Source organism: Platichthys flesus, chromosome 15 (assembly GCF_949316205.1).
Source record: "Platichthys flesus chromosome 15, fPlaFle2.1, whole genome shotgun sequence".
NCBI lineage: Eukaryota > Metazoa > Chordata > Actinopteri > Pleuronectiformes > Pleuronectidae > Platichthys > Platichthys flesus.
Window position 1 is genome coordinate 728992 of NC_084959.1, and position 23518 is coordinate 752509.

At 44.2% G+C, this 23518-nt stretch overlaps 5 protein-coding genes across 5 annotated transcripts; 1 reads left to right on the forward strand and 4 right to left on the reverse strand.

The window, feature by feature from the left end:
* The first annotated feature begins 1225 nt into the window (after positions 1 to 1225).
* foxi3a (forkhead box I3a) lies at positions 1226 to 2698 on the forward strand. The gene is made up of 3 exons (XM_062406658.1): positions 1226 to 1839; positions 1955 to 2490; positions 2545 to 2698. The coding sequence occupies exons 1-3, from the start codon at positions 1296 to 1298 to the stop codon at positions 2644 to 2646; spliced, it is 1182 nt and encodes a 393-aa protein (XP_062262642.1). The 5' UTR covers positions 1226 to 1295; the 3' UTR covers positions 2647 to 2698.
* A 7870-nt stretch (positions 2699 to 10568) lies between these two features.
* On the reverse strand, positions 10569 to 15612 carry LOC133969814 (piggyBac transposable element-derived protein 4-like). The gene is made up of 3 exons (XM_062406511.1): positions 15596 to 15612; positions 11734 to 12789; positions 10569 to 11614 (listed from the first exon to the last, which is right to left on the reverse strand). The coding sequence occupies exons 1-3, from the start codon at positions 15610 to 15612 to the stop codon at positions 11182 to 11184; spliced, it is 1506 nt and encodes a 501-aa protein (XP_062262495.1). The 3' UTR covers positions 10569 to 11181.
* Positions 15298 to 16857, reverse strand: nhp2 (NHP2 ribonucleoprotein homolog (yeast)). Its single transcript, XM_062405623.1, has 4 exons — positions 16579 to 16857; positions 16403 to 16472; positions 16204 to 16309; positions 15298 to 15880 (listed from the first exon to the last, which is right to left on the reverse strand). The coding sequence occupies exons 1-4, from the start codon at positions 16736 to 16738 to the stop codon at positions 15755 to 15757; spliced, it is 462 nt and encodes a 153-aa protein (XP_062261607.1). The 5' UTR covers positions 16739 to 16857; the 3' UTR covers positions 15298 to 15754.
* A 104-nt stretch (positions 16858 to 16961) lies between these two features.
* LOC133969263 (cornifelin homolog B-like) lies at positions 16962 to 18236 on the reverse strand. The gene is made up of 4 exons (XM_062405624.1): positions 18218 to 18236; positions 17912 to 18028; positions 17469 to 17623; positions 16962 to 17357 (listed from the first exon to the last, which is right to left on the reverse strand). Exons 2-4 carry the CDS (start codon positions 17994 to 17996, stop codon positions 17235 to 17237), a joined length of 363 nt encoding a protein of 120 aa, XP_062261608.1. The 5' UTR covers positions 17997 to 18028; positions 18218 to 18236; the 3' UTR covers positions 16962 to 17234.
* An 800-nt stretch (positions 18237 to 19036) lies between these two features.
* LOC133969260 (collectin-12-like) lies at positions 19037 to 21542 on the reverse strand. Its single transcript, XM_062405619.1, has 4 exons — positions 21441 to 21542; positions 20596 to 20643; positions 19987 to 20429; positions 19037 to 19371 (listed from the first exon to the last, which is right to left on the reverse strand). The coding sequence occupies exons 3-4, from the start codon at positions 20425 to 20427 to the stop codon at positions 19189 to 19191; spliced, it is 624 nt and encodes a 207-aa protein (XP_062261603.1). The 5' UTR covers positions 20428 to 20429; positions 20596 to 20643; positions 21441 to 21542; the 3' UTR covers positions 19037 to 19188.
* Between the last annotated feature and the right edge of the window lie 1976 nt (positions 21543 to 23518).

Here is a 23518-nt window from a genome sequence, read left to right on the forward strand (position 1 = left end):
CATCACACACACACACACACACACACACACACACACACACACACACAACGAACAGAGAGGAATGAAATCTGTTTGTCTCTGAGGGTTTTCAGAGTAAAGAGCAGACTTGGGGTCAGAGGTCGACTCATGAAACCTTATAGACAAACAGAAAAGTTTGAAGTTTTCAAAATAACACGAGACCAGTTTTCAAAAGTCTCTGATTTAGAGGCTGCAACCAGCGATGAGTTGAGGACGTGTCCAGGGACAGTGGACACGTCTCAGGAGACTCTCCTGAGACAGGGACAGTGGACACGTCTCAGGAGACTCTCCTGCTGCTTCGTCTCATCGGGACATTGTTGATTAAATGACTCAGGAGAATTTCTGAAGCAGCTCAAGAAACACGGAAGCATCGACATGAGATTGTTTACTGTTCGATCAGCACTGACTGTAGACATGCTGACTGTGTGTGTGTGTGTGTGTGTGTGTGTGGGGGTGTGTGTGTGTGTGTGTGTGTGTGTGAGGGGGGTGGAGGGGGGTTGAAGACAATAGGTTGTGGGCGACGCCTCAAACAGCAGCTGATGTGTCTGAATCAGCAGCTTTTAAAAAACATCAACGTCTGATCTGAATGAAGACAAAGAGAAACCTGAGGGTTCAGGTTGAGGATCGGGGTGAAGTGGTTTTCAGATCATGTTCCTCACGTGTTCCTCACGTGTTCCTCACGTGTTCTCCAGGTTCAGTATGTGAGAACATATGTCTGAGTCAGTGTCTCTGGACATTTCATGGAACTTTTTTACTGCAGGACACTTCAGTTTGAGGGAGTGGACGTTGGGTGGTCTGTAGAGGGCGCTGTCTTCAGAAGGGACACTGCAACATCAGGCACACATGTAACAAACTGTGTGTGTGTGAAATCCTCAGGCTCTGATCTGCCTCAGGGGAGGAATTCAACCTGCTCTTGTTCAAATCACCCCCCCCCCACCCCCCACAAACACACACACTCACACACTCACACACACACACACACATATACTTGAATATGTGTGTGTGCGTGTGTTAGTGTTGATACAGCCAAGTTGGCCAATCAGCTCGTCTGTGGGCGGGGCATCAGAGTATAAATGTCCCAGATGAGCAGCAGCAGGACAGGTGCAGGTAGACCACAGCAGCTGTGTGTATGTGTGTGTGTCTGTGAGTGTGTATCTTTTACAAACACAGTTGTTGGACGCACGTTGGTGCAGCGTTACAGAGAAGAAGAAGAAGAAGAAGAAGAAGAAGAAGAAGAAGAAGAAGAAGAAGAAGAAGAAGAAGAAGAAGTGTCCATCATGTCGTCCTTCATCCCGGAACTGGGTCTGTCTCCCCCCCTGTGTGGACCGTCCTTTCCCCAGCAGGAGGCCCCTTCTCTGGGCATCGACCCCCTTGACTTCAGCCTGTACAGCCCCCCCTCTCCTCCAGAGTCATCATGGCTCCCCGATTGCAACAGCCATAGCCACAGCTTCAGCAGCCCCCACACGGGGCCCCTCCCGGGGGCCGCGGCCCCTCCAGGACCCTTCCCAGGGTTTGGAAGCTTCCTGCCCCACCTCTACAGCCTCTATCGGCCCATGTCCTCCATCAACCCCTGGCTGTCCCTGTCCTGCCCGGACGACGTCCTGCGCCTGGTCCGCCCCCCCTACTCCTACTCGGCCCTCATCGCCCTGGCGATCCAGAGCGCCCCGGAGCAGCGGCTGACCCTCAGTCAGATCTACCAGTACGTCTCCGACAACTTCCCCTTCTACAGCCGCAACAAGGCCGGCTGGCAGAACTCCATCCGCCACAACCTGTCGCTCAACGACTGCTTCCGGAAGGTTCCACGAGACGAGAACGAGCCAGGTGAGAAGAACCACGGATTCAAATCAATGTCGACGTTTAAGTCTCGTCTGATCCAACATTCTGATCTGAGTGAATTACATCTTCATCCTCCTCTTCCTCTTCTTCCTCTCTGCAGGTAAAGGAAACTATTGGACTCTGGACCCAAACTGTGAGAAAATGTTTGACAACGGAAACTTCCGTCGTAAGAGGAAGAGGAAGATGGAACATGAGATGTCTGAGAAGAAGAAACCCTCCTCCTCCTCCTCCTCCTCCTCTTCCTCCTCCTCCTCCTCCTACACCTCCTCCTCCTGCTCTTCCTCCTCTTCCTCGGAGCTGAGCCCTGACTTCCCCTCTCTCTCTGACGTCACCTCCGACCTCGACAACTTCCTGTGTCACCTCCAGGACTCATCCCTCTACCCCCCCCCTCACATGCAAGCCCCAGACCACGGCTCCCCCCCCCCTCCTCTTCCTCAGGGTTACGCTGCCGTGGTTCCTCAGTGGGACGACGCCCCCTCTCCTTCCCTCTTCTCCTCCCTCCATCACTCTCCCCCTCCTCCTCCTCTCTTCCAGTTCATCCCCTCACACTTCTCCTCCCCCCTCGTTGATCCACTGGATGGCGCCCCCCCGCCGCTCTACGTCAACCTGCAGCCGGCGGCCTGTCCTGTGCCAGAGGTCCAGGGGCCTCAGCAGCTCCAGGGGCCCCAGCAGCTCCAGGGGCCCCAGCAGCTCCAGGGGCCTCAGCAGCTCCAGGGACCCCCATGTGAGCATCTGTTCTCTGGAGGCTTCTCTGATGCGCTGCCCCTCGACTCTCAGGTGTTTACACTGTAAAAATGTGTCTGAATGTTTATAATTATCTTTTCTAATATTTAATTTGTGCCAAAAACTGTGGGAAAAAGTGTAAATATGATTGTGTTTGGAATAAAATAAAATTATTTTTGAAATGGAATCGTTTATATTATTTCCTCATACGGCAGAAAAAGCTTATTTATTTAACATATTTTAAAGTTAAATAGTCAAATAGTCAAATTTAAGTCAAATGAAAAATAACAAAACTCAGAAAACTGAAAAATAAAATGACAATAATTAAAGAGAAGGCGTTTCTGACTTCAACAATGAATCATTTAGTTTCAGTTTAAAGTAAAAAATTTAATAAAACATAATTTATGAACTCAACTGATGTTTTATTTTGAAGGGGACAGCCTAATTCTGTTATTTCATTTTTACAATGACAAGAAATTTGAAATGTTTTTGAATGTTTTAAAAGTTCGTTCCCATGACACCGAGCTGCTGCATGATGATGACATCATCATCATGCATGATGACGTCAGCACCTATAAACAAACAAACAACCAAGTGCTGAGTCATTTGATCCCTGTCTCTCTGCAGAGAGAGAACCAGATTAGAATGAGTGAGTCAGCAGTTTCTGTGAAGTGACTGTGGGAACGAGCTTCACACAACTGATCCATGACTGATCATCAGTTATTAGTTTTCAGTCTCTGATCAATTGGAAACATATAGATGTAGTTAGAATAACAATGTGACATAAATATCACTTTCACAAAAAAATCTGTATTTATTTTGTCTTTAAGTGAATTTATCATTAGTTTTTTTCCTTCAACAAACTTTTTGTTGAAAAGATGAAATTGTTAAATAATCTCCAATTGAGTGATTTTACTTTCTTTTGTCAAACAAATGAAGAAAACGTTTTCAGTTTAACGTCAACTTCATCTTTACAACTGTACACGACCAAGATGGAGTCGTAAAATCATAAAGACAAAAAGATCATAGATAAAAACTAAACAAGCTCTCAGTGCATTGTGGGAGAGAGTCGCTGCTCAGTGTCGACACGCGAGCTTCAGTAAAGAATTAAACAAATATATAAAGAATTATAAGAAAACATCGGAATTGTGTAAGTGCACATTGTGATTTTGTTAAATTTAAATTATGTATTTTTTAAATAAAATCACGCTTCAACAACAAATAAATTCCAATATATTTACACACAATATAAAAAATATTTTGACAAATAACCCAAAACACATGATATAATGCAAAAAGGACAGTTTTTAAATAAATTAAATAGAGAATAAAAAATTAATAAAATAAGAAAAAGAGAATGACAGTAACAGTGCACTGTAAAACAGAAACGTTGTAATTCTAATTCAAATAAAGCTAATTTTCATTGTCATTTACAGCTCATTGAAAAAGTTAGTCAACACAACGTTCGACATAAAACATTAAACATTATATTGAACGACGGGTGCAGGTAAACACAATAAAAATATAAGTAGATGAGATAATAAATGACTGAATGAAACAAACAACATATCGTAATAAATAAATCACTCTCATCATCACATGGATGACTTCCTCTCAATAAACACAACAATAAAAACAGTTTTTGAATTGATGTCATACAGAAAGTGTTTTTTTGTGTAACATTGTCATGAAAAGGTCAAAACCCCGACTCAGCGTTTCGTGTTTAACGATGACAATGAATTTCGGACTCCAGGTCAGAACCAAAACCTGAGTGATGTCATGTTGTCTGATTGATGCCTCACACCCTGCATGTGTGTGTGTGTGTGTTTAGCCATCATGTCGTCCATTGATGTGTATATGACCGTAAACAAACAGCACACTCTGAGCGACTGATACCATCAGCTGATCAATACACCTGAGAGACGTCTGACAGACTCACACTGTTTGCTACACAACATGAGGAGTGTGTGTGTGATTAATGACACATGTGGTCAAACTAACCTGTCTCACCATGGTCTAATGTAAGTGTGCCATTGTTTACACTTAACATGTAGTCAGACAGCTCCGCCCCCAGGACACATAGACACACACAAACACACAGACAAACACACATAGAGTGTCTGTCATTGCATGCTGTTGAAACTGGTCTGTATTTTCACAATAAACAGAAATACTGAGGAGTGTGTGCGTGTGTTGGAGTGTGTGTGTGTGTGTGTGTGTGTTAGTGTGTGTGTGTTAGTGTGTGTTAGTGGGTGTTAGTGGGTGTGTTAGTGTGTGTGTCAATGGCAGTAAACAGACGCCACACTCTCTCCTCATGTTGTGTCATAAACAGTTTGACCAAAATTATCTGATCTTGAGCTCACTTCAGTGTGTGTGTGTGTGTGTGTGTGTGTGTGTGTGTGTGTGTGTGGACCTATCTGTCAATCATCTCGTTTTTATATCAAATAACTGATTCAAACCAAACTGATCAGAAACGTGAACAATCATCAGAGAGAAGAGAACGAGCTGAAACAACAGAAACATCTTTACAAACATTAACTGAACGTCTCCCATCTGCTAACATGGAGGAGGGGATTCATGATCTTTACTGCAGCCACCAGGGGGCGGTCATTGGGGAGCTGTCACGTCATCATCTGTTTGTTTTGACTATAATAATAAGTGTGTGAAATAAACAGCAGCTCATCTCAGTTTATTAGAAACACTTGAATAAAATGATCAAAATAATCTGAACAGCTGCTGGAGATCATTTATTACAGTTGTGGTTGTTGTTTCTAATAAATTGATGATTTCACGTGAAGCTTCTTTGATAAAAATCTGTTTTAACTTGTCTTCATCAAGTTGTTCAGGTGCATCAGTTTGTTATTAGTTTGACTGTATTAACCAGCACAACGGTCATAACGTCAATCTGTGTGTGTGTGTGTGTGTGTGTGTGTGTGTTCTGTCTCAGCATGTCTCGACCAGTCAGTCCGCCCCTATAAGAACTTCTCCACCTTCATTCAGTTTCAAAACAACACAACAGTTTGTGGGGCTTTGATCCCCTCATGTGACAAAAGAGACGATTCATTAGAAATATGATTACCAGTGACGGAGCCTGCACAGTCCACAGGGCCCCAGGGGCCCCCAGGGGCCCCCCCAGGAGCCCCCAGGGGGCCCCACACCCACACCATCCTCATCACCCCGACACTGCATGCAACAGTTCATTTCGAACGATCAGTTTAAACCTGTTTCACTCAGCGAAGCTCCCACAAACAATCATGAAACATTTTAATTCACTGGATCCAAATTTTGATTTGGATAAAATCTCACATACATCAGAATCAAAAACCCTCTAACATGTGACTCCTGTCGTCATTCAGCCCGCAGCAGGTTGTTATCAGCAATGACGGAAACAGGACAAAGACCTAATGGAGGTTTGTGTACATATTGTGTTGACATCTTAGGAAAGACGTGCAACAGCAATCTAGTTGAAAACATGTAGTTCTTGTGTCTTGTCGAGAGAGGAAAACACACAAAGAGAAGTTCCTCCACTGACGATAGGAACGAGTCGGTCGTGGGTTTCCAGCAGGTCGCCAACAGCTGAACAACCTGATAATCTCGGCCTGACGAGGAGATATTCTGTGAGAAATCATGAAAATTGTTTTAAGTGTTTAATGTAAAGAAATCACCGTCCTGTATGTGACGAGTGCTCCTCTGACCCGAGACACGTTCTTCCTCCAGTGGAATGCTTCAGTCGGATCCTGCTGACAAACTCATCCTGCCACTGTCATGATGGAACCGAAATAATTGACCTTCTCATAATGACTTTGAGTGTTGCTGCATTGTGCAGCTGTGTGGACAACTTGCTCCAGTGTCCATAAAGCTGTTACCGTCCATGCAGACGCTCATAGTTTGGGCTGCAGTTGTGGCATCAGTGCAGTTCTCTCTCTCTCTCCTGACCACCTGTCACTCAGACTGTGATTGACAGTGACCTTCGGGTTCTGTGCTGAACGCTGCAGAGGAGGTTTCAGGTTCTAACTGATAGTACATGTGTGTAGTGATTAAACCTCAGTGATGCAGACACATGAACACAGGTCACATGACTGAGGTGAAGCAGAATATAAACATGAATTTAATCCTCTGAGACTGAGACGTGTCAGACGCCATCGCTCCGGGGCGTCCTGCTCACCGGCACGTCGGCAGCTGGCAGAGCTGCTGGCAGTCTGTGTGTGTGTGTGTGTGTGTGTGTGAGTGTGTGGGTGGTCGACTCACTAACTGCCAAGCCGACGGCTGGTGGCCTCAAATTTGCATATCATCATATGTGCGTGTGTCTGTGACTGTGTATGTGTGTGGATGCGACTGTCAGTGTGAGTGTGTGTCTGTCTGCCTCTGTTAACTGTGTGTGTGTGTGTGTGTGTGTGTGTGTGTGTGTGTGTGTGTGACTGTGTGTGTTAGGGGTGAGCAGGGGGTCGTCTCGTCCTGGTATTCTGACAGTTTAATGAAGACGACCCGTATGTGTCCCGTCTGGTCCGGATCCAGTTCAGCGTCCTGCAGCTGAGTCTCACAGGAGACAACAACTGGACGGTGTCCTCGGACCCTTCACCCCCCCTCATCCGTGCCCCCAAGGACCCCTGGACTGACCTGAAACCAACCTGGAGATCAGAAATCCACAACTCCGTCCAACACAACTGATCTAAAAACACCTGGAACCAACTGAGGCGACACATCTGACGATCACATGACTCCAGAGTTTTAAACAGAGACGTTTTATAAAAGACATGTTTTAGTTTAGACTGAACCAATCTGCTGATTGCATCTCTTCTGTCGCGAGGCAGCCGTCTCTGATTCGTCCGGCTCCTGTCACATGACTGTAGCATCAACATGTGACTGAGTTGTCTTTGCTACGAACAGCTCAACATGTCCACGATGTCCAGATCCAGCTCAGTGGTCACATGACGCTGGTTATCAACTCGTTAAGATATCTCAGGTTTTCCTCATTAAGATCTGAGCACGTACACATAAAGGGGGCGGGGTTTACTGCATATGACCAATCACAGACATGGACAGAACTTAACCCTCAATCACCTTCATTTCAGAACCTTAGGACTGATTAGAAGTTTCACTGAGATCTGGGTTTCTACTTCACACACGGAGCCAGTTTCTGGCTTCAGAACTTAAACTGAAGCTGGAGACGACACAAATCCACCTGATGTGAAGCAAAAACAACTCAGATACAAACGCTGCCATCTTGTGGTGATGCCGTCACTTACAGTCAGAATCTGTAAGTGACGCATATGACCGCCCATACAGTCTCAGCTGTCAATCATGATGTCTCACAGACTGATAGTACATCAACAAATCACTAACTCCTGTCCCATCTGCTAACATAGAGGTGACCAGATGTATGACCTGAGCCGATGATTCACTGACAGTTTGATCATGTAAACCCATCGAAGAACCTGGAACTCATGTGGAGGCCAAGTCCTGAAATCCCCCAAAGAATCTCTTTCCCCTCAGGAACTCTAAAAGTCCCAGAAGCCTCCAGAGAAACCTGAGGATTCTCTCCATCGTTCTAGATCTTTCCTGCAGCTCCATGTTTGTGTCAGTGGAAAGTTTGCGTTGCCTCAAGCTCGGTGTTGACAGGAGTTTAATCTTCACTGAGGAGAAGGACGAAGACGACGAGTCTGAACAGGTCGACTGTACGGAGGAGGAGGAAGAATCTACAATGAGTAGAAAACTGTTAGAGAATCTTCTGGTGGGGGGGGGTTCCTGTTTAACAGTTCATAAACACACTTTTGTTTGTTTTAACACTTTCACAACAGATCATTTTGTGGATCTTTTATCGAGACATTAAACCATCCACTGAGCTTCTCCAGGGATGTGAAACATCTGCAGGACCACCTGAAGGGACGTGAACCATGAACCACAGTCCGGCTCTTTGAGGCTACACGCTCATCATCTCTGCTTCAGATGCGTCAGACGTCCACACGACTTCAGGGTTCACATCGAGGGTTCTGTTTAGTCTGGACGAGCAGAGACTGAGAGGACATAGGACCTCACAACCTCCTGCTGATTGGTTATTTTCTGTCACAACAGAGTCAGGTCACATGACCTCCTTCAAGGTGGAAAGCTTCAGTTTAATGGAACACAACATGGATAAACTCTGTGAGTGAAACTGTTCATCTTATTGACTTCACACTTTTGTGACGTGCAGAGGTTTAAAATCTATAATTAAATAAAACTGCAGATTAAAAACTGTAGATGTTTTTGAGCTGTAAATATATATATATTTATATATAAATAAAATATAGTTATCAGCAACAGATCAGTTTAAAATGAATAAAACTGTTAACTTCAGGTAACACTGCAGCAGCTTTAACTTGTAATGGAGTACTTTTACTTTTACACAACTACTTCAACTATTTTATTTAGGTTCACGTGTTCTCTGTGCTGCCACCATGTGGTCAGAACAGAGAATGAGTGTGGGTCAGTGCTGCCCTCGTGTGGATGAAAATGAACCGCAGCACTGAGACGATCACCTGGAGTAAATATCAGATTTAAAGCCAAGAATAAAAACCACTCTTTGATCTGTCTGAAGCTCCGCCCAGTTGTTCATATCATTCTGCTCCAAGTGAGAAAATAAGAACATTTACTTCATTACATTTAATAACTTTATTTACTCTGCAGATTCACAATAACACAAAATCTGCTCAGCCTCTTCCAGTTATACTAATTAACATTTCATCTATATATAACATCATTAACCAAATCAACCAACTAAAACTCCCCAGGTCATACGCCATCTACAAACCAATCAGAGTCAATTAAAGGTAGACTCCGCCCACATAGGTCAAACTTCTTTAGTCCCTAAATCAGGGGTCTTCAACGTTTTTCAGGCCAAGGACCCCAAACTGCTGGAGAGATGGTGCAGGGACCCCCTACTATATATATTGTATAAAAGTGTGTTTTATATTCCTAGTGCCTTGTATAAACATAGTTACCCTGTTATTGTGCATTCAATACTAAACTATTCAAATATAACACAGGTTCATATGTTCATGTTTTATTTTCAACATACATGTAGAAGAGACAATGAATCCTCAAGCCATCTGTGGCACACATACTCCCACATTAGTGAGATGTCGGACCCTGAGTGGTTTCACACAAAAGGCAGAGGGTCAAATCAGCCTCTCAATATGTAGGATGCATGTTAATGTGTATTTAAAGACATTTAAATTTGTGGGGGGGGAAATTTGTCAGAAAATAAATAAAAAATTATAAAAAATATATCAATTTGTCTAATCAACCAAACATTTTGCGACCCCCCTGCAGTACCTTCGCGGACCCCCTAGGGGTCGCGGACCCCTTCCCTGTTGAAGACCTCTGATCTAAAGGACATTCTGTTGGTGTGTTAGAGAGGATCTCTCTCAATGGATGTGGCCTGTGTTCTACTTCCTCTTTCTCTCCCTGTCCAGACTCTGAGTTTATCTCCTGACTCACTTTGTCTGTCTGGGAGTTCCTCTCATGTGAAGATCCTTCCTGTGTCATTCTTCTTCAACGTCTCTACCTGTGTCTGTGGTCGGAGAGGATATCCTCAGGATCATTTAGCTAATGAGCGTTTTTTTGTAGGTGAATTCCCTTCATAGACACTTCCCAGCTTCCTGTGGAGCTCCGGCAGGTCGACCCAGGAAGAGACATGATGGATTTCATAATAAAGTAGTGTGGAGAGTGAAGGAGGAAAACTAAAACAGGCCCTCTCAGGAGCAAACCGGTCCCGCACCTGGAGATCGTCCTTTAGGGTTGTGTGTGTGTGTGTTTGTGTGTGTGTGTGTGTGTGTGTGTGTGTGTGTGTGTGTGAATGTAGCTGTGCGCATGTGAGTGCGAGAATAATAGAGAAAATTAAACAAAAGAAAATAATGACTGATTCTGGGAAAACAAGTTTAAATGTTTTTTAGTCATTTTAAACTGAAACAGGAAAACTATGCAAAAAAAGAATCAACAAAATTCATCTCAATTCTAAATGTGAAGAATCTGTTTGGTTTCATGATTTGAATAAATCAGTTACATGAACATTTGAAATCCTCTTCCCTCATTGGCTCATAGACTGTGTAGCCACATACATGTGACTAAGGTTGTGCAGCATTACATTTTCTCTCATAACACTTATTTACACTAAATGAATATAAAGTTCTCCTAGTCCGTTAGACGACCCGAGTTCCGCTCAGTGGTTTAAAAACCATCCTGACAAAGAAAGTTCAGACAAATAGAAAGTTCCCCGTCCTCCCTGTTGAACACAGAACGTGTTCAGTGTCGATCTGGAGCATTAGTGTGTCGGCGCCTCCTCGGCACCGCGGGTCAGGCGGAGACGGGACCACGGCTTTTTAAAGACGCCGGTTAAGTGATGGAGGTGGAGGTGACATCATGTTATCACTTTTGATGTCACAAAGCAGAGGAGCAGGGAGTAACTTTAACAAGAGAAAAAGTGCATTCACAACTTTATGTGTCTGCTGACAACATTAACACAAACTGACAACACAACTTCATTTAAACTGTAAAACGGCTATCCAAGGCAAAGCCACAGTAAATTGAAAGCACGGCAAACTATTTACATTTACACATATAAACAGTTTACAGGTTTTGGGCCTCATGCCACTCGTTGTAGCAGTCACGATGGGGGAGAAGACACAACGGCACGTTGCAGGAGCGGCACTTCACCGGCGTCTTTGCGTGGCACTTCCTGCAAGCCAGCCGACCATTGGTGCTGTGCCCAGTGATATACACCGGCCTGTGATGTACTGAGACTGGAGCAGGAGGTGGTACACGTGTGGGTGTGGAGGGAGACCCCGCCTCTGCCAGCTCCTCGATGAGGGTCTCCCTGAAGACCTTCTGGCTCAGAGGTCTGGCTCCTCGGCTCTTCGCCAGGTCCTTGTGGAGGAGAAAGGCATTCACAATCCCGATGTCCATGAAATAGTAGAAGAACTTCATGTACCACTTGGTGGTCTTGTGGAGGACCTTGTATAATCCCATCTGGCCGTCAGAGACGTGCACTCTACCCATACACCTGGATGGACAGAAACACACAACAGTGAGAAAAATACACCAAAACATAAACATATCATGCACACAAATGATTACATTTCAAAAAGGCATGAAACATAAGTGAATATATATATTATGTACCCGTTGTACTCGTTCACTGCTGGTGGGACTGGGATGTGCTTCACCGCCCGCCGCCCATCAGCACCTTGGACTTTCCTCTGGACTGTCTCCTCCGAATGGGCCGTGTGGATGGTCGAGCACATGAAGAAGTCCTTCGTGTCTCGCCACTGGACAAAGAGGACAGAGTCCCTCCGGATCCAGCGAATACTGCCAAGGGGAGATTTTGAGTCCAGAACGTGGACATCGGTTTCTGGGACACCATGTCTGTTCTTGCGGATGGTTCCGCACGCCCACACCTTCATCTCAAGGAGGTCAAGGAAAAGGGCGGGACTGGTATAAAAATTGTCCACAAAGAGCTTGTAGCCCGAGCCCCGCAGCCGTGGGTCGAGGAACGCCATCACACAATCGTAAGTGACCCCGTTGCCACTATTTCCCTGCAGCTTTCCCTCGTAGACAAAGAAGTCCCACGTGTAACCGCTCGTTGAGTCCGCCAGGACGAACAGCCTGTAGCCCTTCTTCGATGGGAGTCCAGTGCTGGCTTTGGAGGAAACCATTCGCTCATCGATGACAATGTCTTGCCTCGGCTGGTAGTTCCTTTTGCAGGCTTCCCTCATCTCCTCGTAGAGTGGTTTTATTTTGCTGAGTCGATCGTAGGCGGCTGTGCCTCTCTTCTTCTCGTTAGCAGCGTCCTTCTTCAAGCTGCTGAGGTGAAGTGCCCTGGTGATCCGGAGGAACTTCCTGCAGCTCATCACCTGTCTGGGGAACGGCAAGTTGTACAGTTGATCCTGTCGCCAGTAATCTGCATGTGCAGAGCATTTCACTACACCCATGTAAATAACCAAGGACATGTATGAAAACATGTCCTCCATTGTCACATCAGTCCACCGGCTGTTGGCTGTCGAGCCAAACTCATTCGTGTTTTGAATTATTGTCTGTAAAACGGAGCTGGTGAAGTAGAGTTGAAACAGCTGCAGGGCCGTGTAGGTAGCTGAGCGTACCAGCTGGGGTCCTGGTGACTGGGCGGGGCAGAAGGTGGGCTGTGGTGGTGTGATGTCCGGATCCTCCACATCATTCCTCCTTTAAGGAGATAAAGAAATAACCCACATTTACAAAACTATATCAAATTTTTCAGCATTTCTACTCTTTTTTTTTTACAGGTCACTGCCCCACAATGAAAGAAAGAGGGGGGGTGGCACACACACACACACACACACACACCTTTGTTTACAGCCTTTGACCTAAACTGGCGGCAACAGATGAATAATCACTGAGAGATTCGACTTTGAAACAAACACTTTGACTAAAACTGTTCGTCTCTGTTAAAGAACGGCGAACTACCAAGAGAGAGGGAGAGAGAGAGAGAGGGTCAGAGAGAGAGAGAGATCAATGCAGACTCCTATGATCTTTGGAATCCTTTATTTGGAGTGCACTCTCCTATGATCAGGAAGTCAACATGTGTACTGCATGTGATGGTACAGCACTTCATTCACTTGCTAACCATTGCAAACAAGAAGAAGAGCTTCTATTCTCAAGCAAGATGGCAACATGGAACAGGCAACCAAGAACCACCCAGGACTATCTATTCCAAAGCAGAGGTCTGGTGTCCACCATTAAGGGGGGGAGCTCCCTTGGTGTAAAGATGCCCACTCTTATTAAAAAGCTTCAGCAGGACCTTCACCGTATGGAGGCAAAGTACAAAGAAGAAAAAGCAGAGAAGGATGCGCTGAAGATATTACTTCAACCGTTTGTCATCGGCTACAAATATATTCCCTGCATTCAAAAGATGTTGGAGGGAACCCAATTTAAAGGGAAGGCAGAGATTTTACAGATGGTAGTGTCTCAACAGAAGGAAATTATTGAGGAGAAGGACCAAACAATTCTGTGTCTCCACACAAAGATCACAGAGTTAGAGGATCGCAATAACCAGCTGAAGCAATCAGCCTCCTTTCCTTCTCCGCCCACCAAGACCCACCCACTGGACTTTGACCAGGAAAAGGTCTCAGATCATGAGGACTCAGAGAGCACTGATTTGTCGGTTGATGACTCAGAGGACTCAGAACAGGAATCAGAGGTCTCGGATGAGGAATCGGAGGTCTCAGGAGAGGTTGAGGTCTCAGGAGAGGTTGAGGTCTCAGATGAGGAATCGGAGGTCTCACTTGAGGAATCAGAGGATTCGGGAGATGATTCAGAGGTCTCAGAAGAGGAATCGGAGGTCTCACTTGAGGAATCAGAGGTCTCAGTTGAGGTAAAAACTGAGAAAAAAAAGAAGATAACATGGTGGAAAAGATTTATCCATTTCCTCAAATTTTGGAAGTGGGCGAAGAGAAGAATTTGAGCATGAGTCAGAAGAAGCCTTTGAGGGGGATGAGATGAGTTTCATCTTCAAGCATCTCCAGATGCTTCCACCGCCTCTTGGAGGACCATGACCTGTCTGACATGATGCTTGCCAGCGGAGGCAAGAGCTGAGGAGCTGTTTGCTTTATTTTTACGAGAAGAGCATACGATTTGAATCACAAACAGAGACACTGAAGATTTGCCTCGTTTCTCAGAACTGAACAACTGTTTGCTTGTTTACACTCGGACTCTGACATGAGACAGATGTTTTACTAGCAGGCTGCAGGAGAAGATCCATATTCAGCTCCGCTGGAACATTTCAGGGAAACGTCCGGGCTCCAGCTCAGGTCTGGAAAGAGCTCTCAAGAAGGAGAGTGAAGATTAAAAACTGGAACATTTTCCTCAGACTGGAAACAGTAAAGACATGAATCTTGTCCCACAGCTTCTGATGTCTAAACGATGATCATCTAAAGCAGGGGTCTTCAACGTTTTTCAGGCCAAGGACCCCAAACTGCTGGAGAGATGGAGCAGGGACCCACTACTATATATATTCTATAAAAGTGTGTTTTATATTAAACTGGGCCTAGTGCCATGTATAAACATAGCTATCATGCTATTGTGCATTCAATACTAAACTATTCAAATATTACACGGGTTCATATGTTCATGTTTTTAATCAAAACATGTGCAAGGTACAGGCTGGCCATGCCACTGCCATTTATAAACATACATCTTGCATACACCACTGAGCTATTAAAGTAATTCACAGATTCATGTTTTTATTATAAACATGTAGAAGAGACAGTGAATCCTCAAGCCATCTGTGGACGGCACACATGCTCCCACATTAGTGAGATGTTGGACCCTGATGGGTCGCACACAACTTATCTAACCTTGGACGGAGAGAGGTTGTCAGGCATAGGGTCATATCAGCCTCACAATATGTTGGATGCAATTTAAGTCATTTAAATTTGGTTGGAAAAATTATAAAAATTGTCTCAACCAAAAATGTCGCGACCGCCCTGCAGTACCTCCGCGGACCCCCTGTTGAAGACCTCTGCCCTAAATAACAATGTGGAACCAGATATAACCGATCAAAAGAAACATGGAACAAACACATGAAGCTTCAGAATCATGTTTAGTACAGAAATGATCAAAACACTAAAGATCTGTTTTCATCTGAAACAGGAAAGTTTTAAAGTTTTGAGCAGCTGCTTGAACTTCTAACTTTTAATGAAACGTCTCAGAGGAAACAGTCACTTCTTTATTTTAATGTCAACATCAAACTTCATCAGCTCAATCCGATCGGATGTCTTAACAGAAAAAAGTCAAAAGAATAAAAAGTTGTAGAAAAAGTCAAACTATCAAAGCAAAGGAGCAGATTCTCACGGTGAAATCTGAAGTGTTTCTGTTTGATTCCAGCGAACCGGACGAACCTCCGTCTGCTCACAACTTAACATTATTTACATGATTATTGGTTTCTGGAAATTGTGACTGAAATCTGTTTATTTATAAAACAAAACCACAGAAACTATTTACACACGACAACCTCTCGTTCTCCGCCATGTGTTAGCCTAGCTTAGCACAAGCACTGGAGGCATAGGAGATAACTCTGATCGACGTGGTCAAAATGAGGCGGAGCTTCTGGTGAGAATTGAGAGGATTAGCAGCATTGACCTCGGAGCTGCCTCCTGATTGGTCAGGCTTCTCAGAGCGCTTTGGGCAGGGCGGTCACCTCCTCCGCACACTCGTCGTACGCTTCCTGATAATCCTGATGAGGTTTGATCAGGATCACGCAGGTCGGCCGCTTGGATCCTGCCGACGAACCCAGATCCTGAACAGAGAAGAAGAAAATGAAACGAGTCCAAACGCAGACACGTTCAATAGACACAGACGTGTTGCATGTGTTCTAACAGACGTGTTGCATGTGTTCTAACAGACGTGTTGCATGTGTTCTAACAGACGTGTTGTATGTGTTCTAACAGACGTGTTAACAGATGTGTTCTTATAAACGTGTTGTACATGTTCTAACGGACGTGCTCTTACAGACGTGTTCATAGAGACGTGTTGTTACGGACATGTTCTGCATGCTCCTACACGCCTGTTCTATGTGTTTTCAAAATAAAAGCCTGACTAAACCATCAGCATTCAGCTCACCACTTTGGAGGGGATGTAGGCATATGGCAGGTTTTTGTCCTCGCACATGATTGGCAGGTGGCAGTAGACGTCTATGGGCAGTGTGTCCCCTGCCAGCACCACGATACTACGCACACACAAAACACACACACACACTTTGTTTACATCTGTGATCTGAAATGTGCACGAGGTTGTGGCCCTGTGAGGCGTCGTCACTCACCCTTTCTCTCCTTTGTTGATGAACTTCTGAACTTCTTTCACTCCTCGTCGGATATTTTTCACTTTAGCAGCTGGAACAACAGAAAACACAGTAAAGTTCCTCACCCTTGTACAGACTCATTTAAAGTTCCTCACCCTTCTACAGACTCATTTAAAGACTCATTTAAAGTTCCTCACCCTTCTTGACGCACTTGTACAGCTTCTTGCTCAGCTTCCGGGAGGCCAGAGGCGTAGAGATCGCGTTCACGTTCGCGATCAGCTCCTGATAAGACTTCTCGTTCCCGCCGGCGGCTTCTTCTCCGTCCGCGGGGACCTGTTCCTTCTTCACTTTAGTCATCGCGGATCGAGGGTTTGATCGGAGCCGATAGGATCGAGAGTTGTGGAGCAGCGACGAGCCGGTGACAACACGATGTGTTCAGATGCCGCACGTGTTAAAACTATGTCACTTCCGTTGGTCTGACCGGAAACATAGCAGCGCCCAGCGGCCCGGAGGGAGAACGACAGCCTGGCCTTTCAAAATAAAACCCTTGATACGAAACAGACTTACAAATAAGACAATGTTCGGAAAATGAGAGAAGCGTTTATTTCTTATAAATGTATCACGTGGTATCATCCTGAAGAGTACACTTCCGGTAACAGCAGGAGGCCCGCCTGGTCTTCTGCAGTTTTACTTACACCTTTTTATTACAAAGATAACACACACTTTATAAGAATGAAAAAAAAATATATAAAAAAAGTTTGATTATCAAATTATTATTATTATACAATCACATTTTCCTGCACCGACCAATCAGGCCGTGCTGAGGAGCCGTGATGGCACAGTGATGACGTCATCAGCGCTGGAAGATGTCACTCAGTACGGTGGGAATCGTGCTGCTCGTCATCTCTGTGGAGATCTGACCCCAGACACAGGAGGGACAGAGGGTGGAGCACAGACAGTCTCTGCACAGGCTGCCCTGAAGGACACACACACACACACACACACACACACACAAATGAAGTGGACATAAACAGTTAGTGTTTGAACTTTTGACACAGGACAAGAGAACCAGTGTTTTTGTCCTCACCTTGATGCCGTAGCGATGGCGAGCAGATGTCCTCATGGCCATGGTGATGGGACGGAAGCAGCCGAAGACGTCCAGCAGGGGGAGACACAAACACTGACCCATCTGTTTAGAGGTTTTACAGGCGAAGCAGGGACAACACCAGAACAGACAACAACCTGCACACAAAACAATGCAACGTTAACACAACTTCAACATGAACACAGAAAACATTATAACCAAATGTGCAAATGTGTGGTTGTGTACAGTTTGTGTAAGTTTGTTACGCTAATGTCACTTTTTGTTTACTACATTTTGTGTTGATCTGAACAGATTCTCAACTTCCTGTGTTTATAACACAACAGTGAACAGTGAAGACTTCACTCGCTCATCAATCCTGGTGTGAGTGTGTGTGTGTGTATGTGTGTGTGTGTGTGTGTGTGCGTGTGTCTGTGATGTCTCCATACACTGTTTGGTGTTATGCCAGCAGTCACAGATCCCAGACATCCAATCAGATTCATCTGAGGACATGATCGGCTCCTGAGGCCACATCCTCGTACCTGACACACACCTGTGTGAATAAACTACACAACAACCACAAATACACAAACACAAGAAGAGAGCGATGCAGAAAGAGAGAGAGAGGGAGAGAGAGAGAGAGAGAGAGAGAGAGAGAGGGAGGTCTCAGTAGACAGTCTGATCAAACCATGTTTACACATCTTTACATATTAAAACCTGACAAACACCAGAGAAGAAGAAGTAAGAGATCTTACCTGTGTTAGCGTCGGGCTGAGACTGATTCAGCTGCTCTGATTGGACGAGGTGTCAGGTAAACCTGATGAACTGGTCTGACTGGAGTGAAGATGTCCTGACAGGCACATTCCCACCGACTCACTCACTGTCCCTGAACAACTCATCATGTGTGATGTGACTGTCATTTAATAAACACTCATTAGAATGAAGCAGCTGCAGCTTTTGTTTTGTAAGAAAAACTTTGATTCAGTTCGTTGTAACCACTCATGTGTTTCGTAATCTGTTGTGATGTTGGAATCTTCTTCAGGTCCAGCCTCGTCTTCATCCGCTCTCTTCCTCCTCCATGTTGCTCTGGACTTACATCCGCCTCTTCTTCTTCTCTTCCTTTAAGCTGCAGGGGTTTTCTTTCACTGGTCACTTTGTGTTTCCAGCTCCTGAACAGTGGAACCAGCTCCCCAGTGACATCAGGACAGAAGGTCCACACATCTTCTGCTGCAAACTAAAACACATCTATTCCAACTTCACCTTGAATAGAAGTTTAAACTGACTGTTTAGCAGCATTTAAATGTCACTTACTTATAGCACTTTGTAGTTTGGCTTTTTGAAGAAATTCTACTTTCTTGATTCTTGTTGTTCTGGGTTTGTTCCCTCACGGTTGAAGCATTCATTGTGAGTCGCTCTGGTTTTAGTTTTCAAACGCTGGTTTAACAGGAACACGTGTCGTTTTCACTTGTCACTGATTCATTAACGTTGAATCTGCTCTGTCATAACTGTTCTTAGCTTTTTGTAGCTTTCAGATTTAAGTCTGAAATGTTCTGTAACATTGTGAAGTTGATCAATTCTCACGGGTTAGGAAACTCTTTTATTGTCAAATGAAACTGTTTGGAGACACAAATACAAATCAGTTGTGTTCACATGTTTAAGGCATAAAATGTGTATAAAATGTGACAGATCAGAGAATCGAGCAGCAACAGCTGACGCCTCTGCTCGTTTACAACTTGCTGCTCCAAAAGACGATGATGAATCCCTTGATCATTGGTTCATAGAAGAAGAGAATAATAGAAATGATGATCAAGACGATAACCAGAGAGGAATGGATGATGTTGAGTCTGCGGGCGGTGGAGCTGTGGTGTCGGGCACCAACCATATCTCCAACCATCTTCCGGTCTCTGGCCTGAAAGAACCAAAGCATTTCCATTTTCAAAGTTGATTCATCATCAAACACAAAACTTACAAAAGCTGAACTGAGATCAGTCTGATCCTCTTGTTTCAGTGAGAGTCATGTTGTTGGTGTGTGAGTGTGGATGGAGGAGGTTTTAATATGACCTGTATCAGTGTGGGTGGAGCATCAGTCTGTGTTTCAGGCTTTTCTCCCTTCACAGTAAAGGTCTTTTCACACCAAGTCTGTATTTTTCATTTTTCAAACCATCATCCAATAAAAATCCTCGCACACTGAAACCTTGCAGAGTGAGTCTGATGTGTTTTATTATTCTTTATGTTCTAAGTGGAGCAGTGGCGAGGATTTTGTCGTCTCATTTGTTCGAAAAGAAAAAAGAAACATCCTGATCCTGATGGTTTCCAAGTCTATTTGAGACTACCAGCTCAGAGACCACACATCAAGGAGGAGAAAACTCATTTCTGTGGTGCAGTTGATTTCAGAGTCAGTGTTTAAACGTGACTGACTCAACTGGAGGTTGTGTTTATTTTATTTTATAAAAATGCTTGGACTTTGTTTGTAAAGACAGCCGACTGGGACATGACTGATGGCACATGTCACACATGAGCTCACCTTGATCGAGCAGATGAGAGCTGCCAGTCCGATGCAGCAAATGTTTGCGTAGAAAAGACTGAGTATGGACCAGATGAAGTGGTCCCGGGGGGGCTTAGTGGTGATCTCCACAGTGGTATGGTCAACCACTACAGGTCCAACAGGCTGTCCAGGCTGTCCGCCCTGTCCAGGAGGGCCAAACTGTCCAGAGGGGCCGAACTGTCCAGAGGGGCCGAACTGTCCAGAAGGGCCGAACTGTCCAGAGGGGCCGAACTGTCCAGAGGGGCCGAACTGTCCAGAGGGGCCAAACTGTCCAGAGGGGCCGAACTGTCCAGAGGGGCCGAACTGTCCAGAAGGGCCAAACTGTCCAGAGGGGCCGAACTGTCCCTGCTGTTCAGGGTACGCATTATACTTCCCCTCATACAGTGGAACAGCCTCACCTCTCTTACCATCAGGATCCATTTCTGTCAGATAGAACAAACAGTACACAAGTAAAAAAATGTCCTGAAGAGTTTTCAGACTCACTTCCTGTTGTGCATTCAACAAATCCTCCTTTAATTCCTCCTCCAGTGTCTCATTTGAAACCTGTAAAACATGAGCAGCCACAAGGAGAAAACGTTCACGTCTGACCTGCTGTCGTCCGTTGATGAAGAGTCACACACGTCTGGATGAAAGACCCTGAAACACCAGAGAGGAACGGACCAATACTTTATGGTGAGTGCTCTGTAATATAAAGATCCTTTCTTGTCTGAACGGCACTCACAGCACTTTACAGTAGAGCGTCTTTTCCATTCACCCATTCACACACACATTCATACAGTGCTTCCATGGATTTTACTTTTACTACCAGGGGCAATTTGGGGGTTCAGTATCTTGCCCAAGGACACCACGGCAGACTGATGGGGAAGACTGTGATCGAACCACCGACCTTCAGCCATCGCCGCTTCACATTTTTAACCCAAAACTAACTAACTAACTAACTAACTAACTAACTAACTAACTAACACCACCTGGACTTACACCTGATCATCTCTCAGTACGTTTGTATTTCTTTCTTAGTGAGATAACTAATTTACATAGTACATTCCTGAGCCCCTAACCTTAACCATCTAAACTTAAAGTTTAAACCTAACTGTAACCTAAACCTAAACCTGGTTCTAACCCTGGAACCAGGCCTTAGCCCTCAAACAATCAAATAAAAGTGAGGACCAGTCAAAATGTCCTCACTTTGTAGGGTCTATGCTTAAAATGGTCTCCACAGACATACGAGTACAGGAAGATGCATATGCACATCCACCCACGCACACATGCACACACACTAACTGACGGCCTCTTGTTATTGACTTTGTTAAATAAAAGTTCAAAGTTCAATGTAAACAGTTTATTTGAGTTTAATTTTCAGACACGAAGAAGAAACACGAAGATTTAAGAGAATGAACAAGGTTTAAAGCACAGAAGAAGAGAGACGATCTTACCTCAGCCACAGACACCAGACCCTCCTCTGCTGCTCTGATAGGACGAGGGGAGCGTTACATCATCATCATCATCATCATCATCATCATCATCGCCATCATCTAGAGAAACAGGAAGAGAAACTGGGAACGGCCAACGGCTGCTTAGTTTATACAGACTATGAGAGACTGTTTATAAAGAGGATCAGTGACTGTATATAACCAGTATTCACTACAAACCAGCAGCTCTGTGTGGAGAGTAAACGTCTTCATGTCCCAGTTGCTGTCATTGGTCAACAGAAATCATCCGAGTCACATCTGATGAACTAACTTTTATTATTAATCTGTGTGAATAAACGACACAACAACCACCAATACACAAACACAAGAATAGAGTGAGGCAGACAGAGAGAGAAAGAGAGAGAGAAAGAGAGAGAAGGAGAGAGAGAGAGAGATAGAGAGAGAGAGAGAGAGAGAAAGAGAGAGAGAGAGAGAGAGAGAGAGAGAGAGAGAGAGAGAGGGAGGTCTCAGTAGACAGTCTGGTCAAATCATGTTTACACATCTTTACAGATTAAAACCTGACAATTATTGGGTGCCGTTTGTAAAGCAGCTCATGCTGAAAATAACAGGAACATTTTGTCACATTTAGCTTCAAACCATGTTTAAAAAACTGGTGTGAATTTTTGAGAGTCACTTTTTTGCACATTCACAACTTAGAGATATTTTTAATATTTAAATCCAAATGTTAACTGTTACACTTAAATGTTAAATGTTAAATCTAAATGCTAAATCTAAATCTTAATCTAAATCTAAATTTTAAATCTAAATCTAAATGTTTAATCTAAATCTAAATGTTAAATGTAAATCTAAATGTTAAATTTAGATTTAAATCTAAATGTTAAATTTAAATGTTCAATCTAAATCTAAATCTAAATGTTAAATCTAAATGTTAAATCTGAATCTAAATCTAAATGTCAAATCTAAATGTTCAATCTAAATCTAAATGTTAAATCTAAATGTTAAATCTGAATCTAAATCTAAATGTTAAATCTAAATGTTAAATCTTAATGTTAAATCTAAATCTAAATCTAAATGTTTCGGGTGAAACTAAACATTTAACTATAATGCAAATTCAAATGCCGGTAACAGGAAGTAACTAAATAAAAGCTCGAGTAGGTCAGAGTTGCCTCTTCAAGAGCAGTGTAGTGTAGTTAATATCACGATAATCCATGTCCAAGAGTCCATTTCCCCAGTTAAGATTTATTTGTTATTTGCCACTATAAACCAAGGGGCAACATCCTGGGCTGAGCGATGAGGCCGATACGGAAGTGTAAAAAGCTGCAGTTCACTGGGTGGCCACTAGAGGCTGGCTCCAAGAAACAGAAAGTCCCATTGACTCCAATGTTAAAATGCCCAACTTTACAGCAGAATTAAACCTGTTTACAGCATGGTTCAACCTTTGGTTTTAGTCTCAATCGCGAGGTTCTTTATTCATGACAACTCTGAGGGGGTTGAATTTTTTTCTAACTCCCCCGTTTAAGCGATATTGATGTTTAAAATTACGCATAATTAGGGGCGTGGTCTATTGATTGACACCTGGGCACAGGCTCCGATGCGGCCACAGCCTTGTCACTAGCCGCTCGTTAGCTCCCCGCTAGCCACCTGCAAGCTGCTCGGTCCACTCGTAGCTTCATGTCGGCGGAACCCCGTCGATTCACTCGACACAAACCATGGCTGGCTGTGCAGTTCATTGAACTAACAGACCGTCTCACAGCTCTGTTGTCAAGTTCTTCCGGTGAGTGAAAATCGATTTTTATTTAATTCATATATTAGAAGCCTAGCAATGATTAGCAGGTAGTGTTGCTCACGATGCATGGCTTGTTAGCTTATGTCGAGATTAAGCTAATGTTGTTTAAGCTTGTGTTCACCGCATAGCCTGTAGGCTCCTCTCTGAGCAGCACAGCCCGATGCGGTCCTCATGCTACATTATGGAGCGTGAATGCTAGTCACAGTAAACCGGTGCGCACTTTAGACATAGTGGAGAAGTGTTTCAATGTAGACATGGGGATAATTAGTTACAGCGATCAATGTTGGTGCGTCAT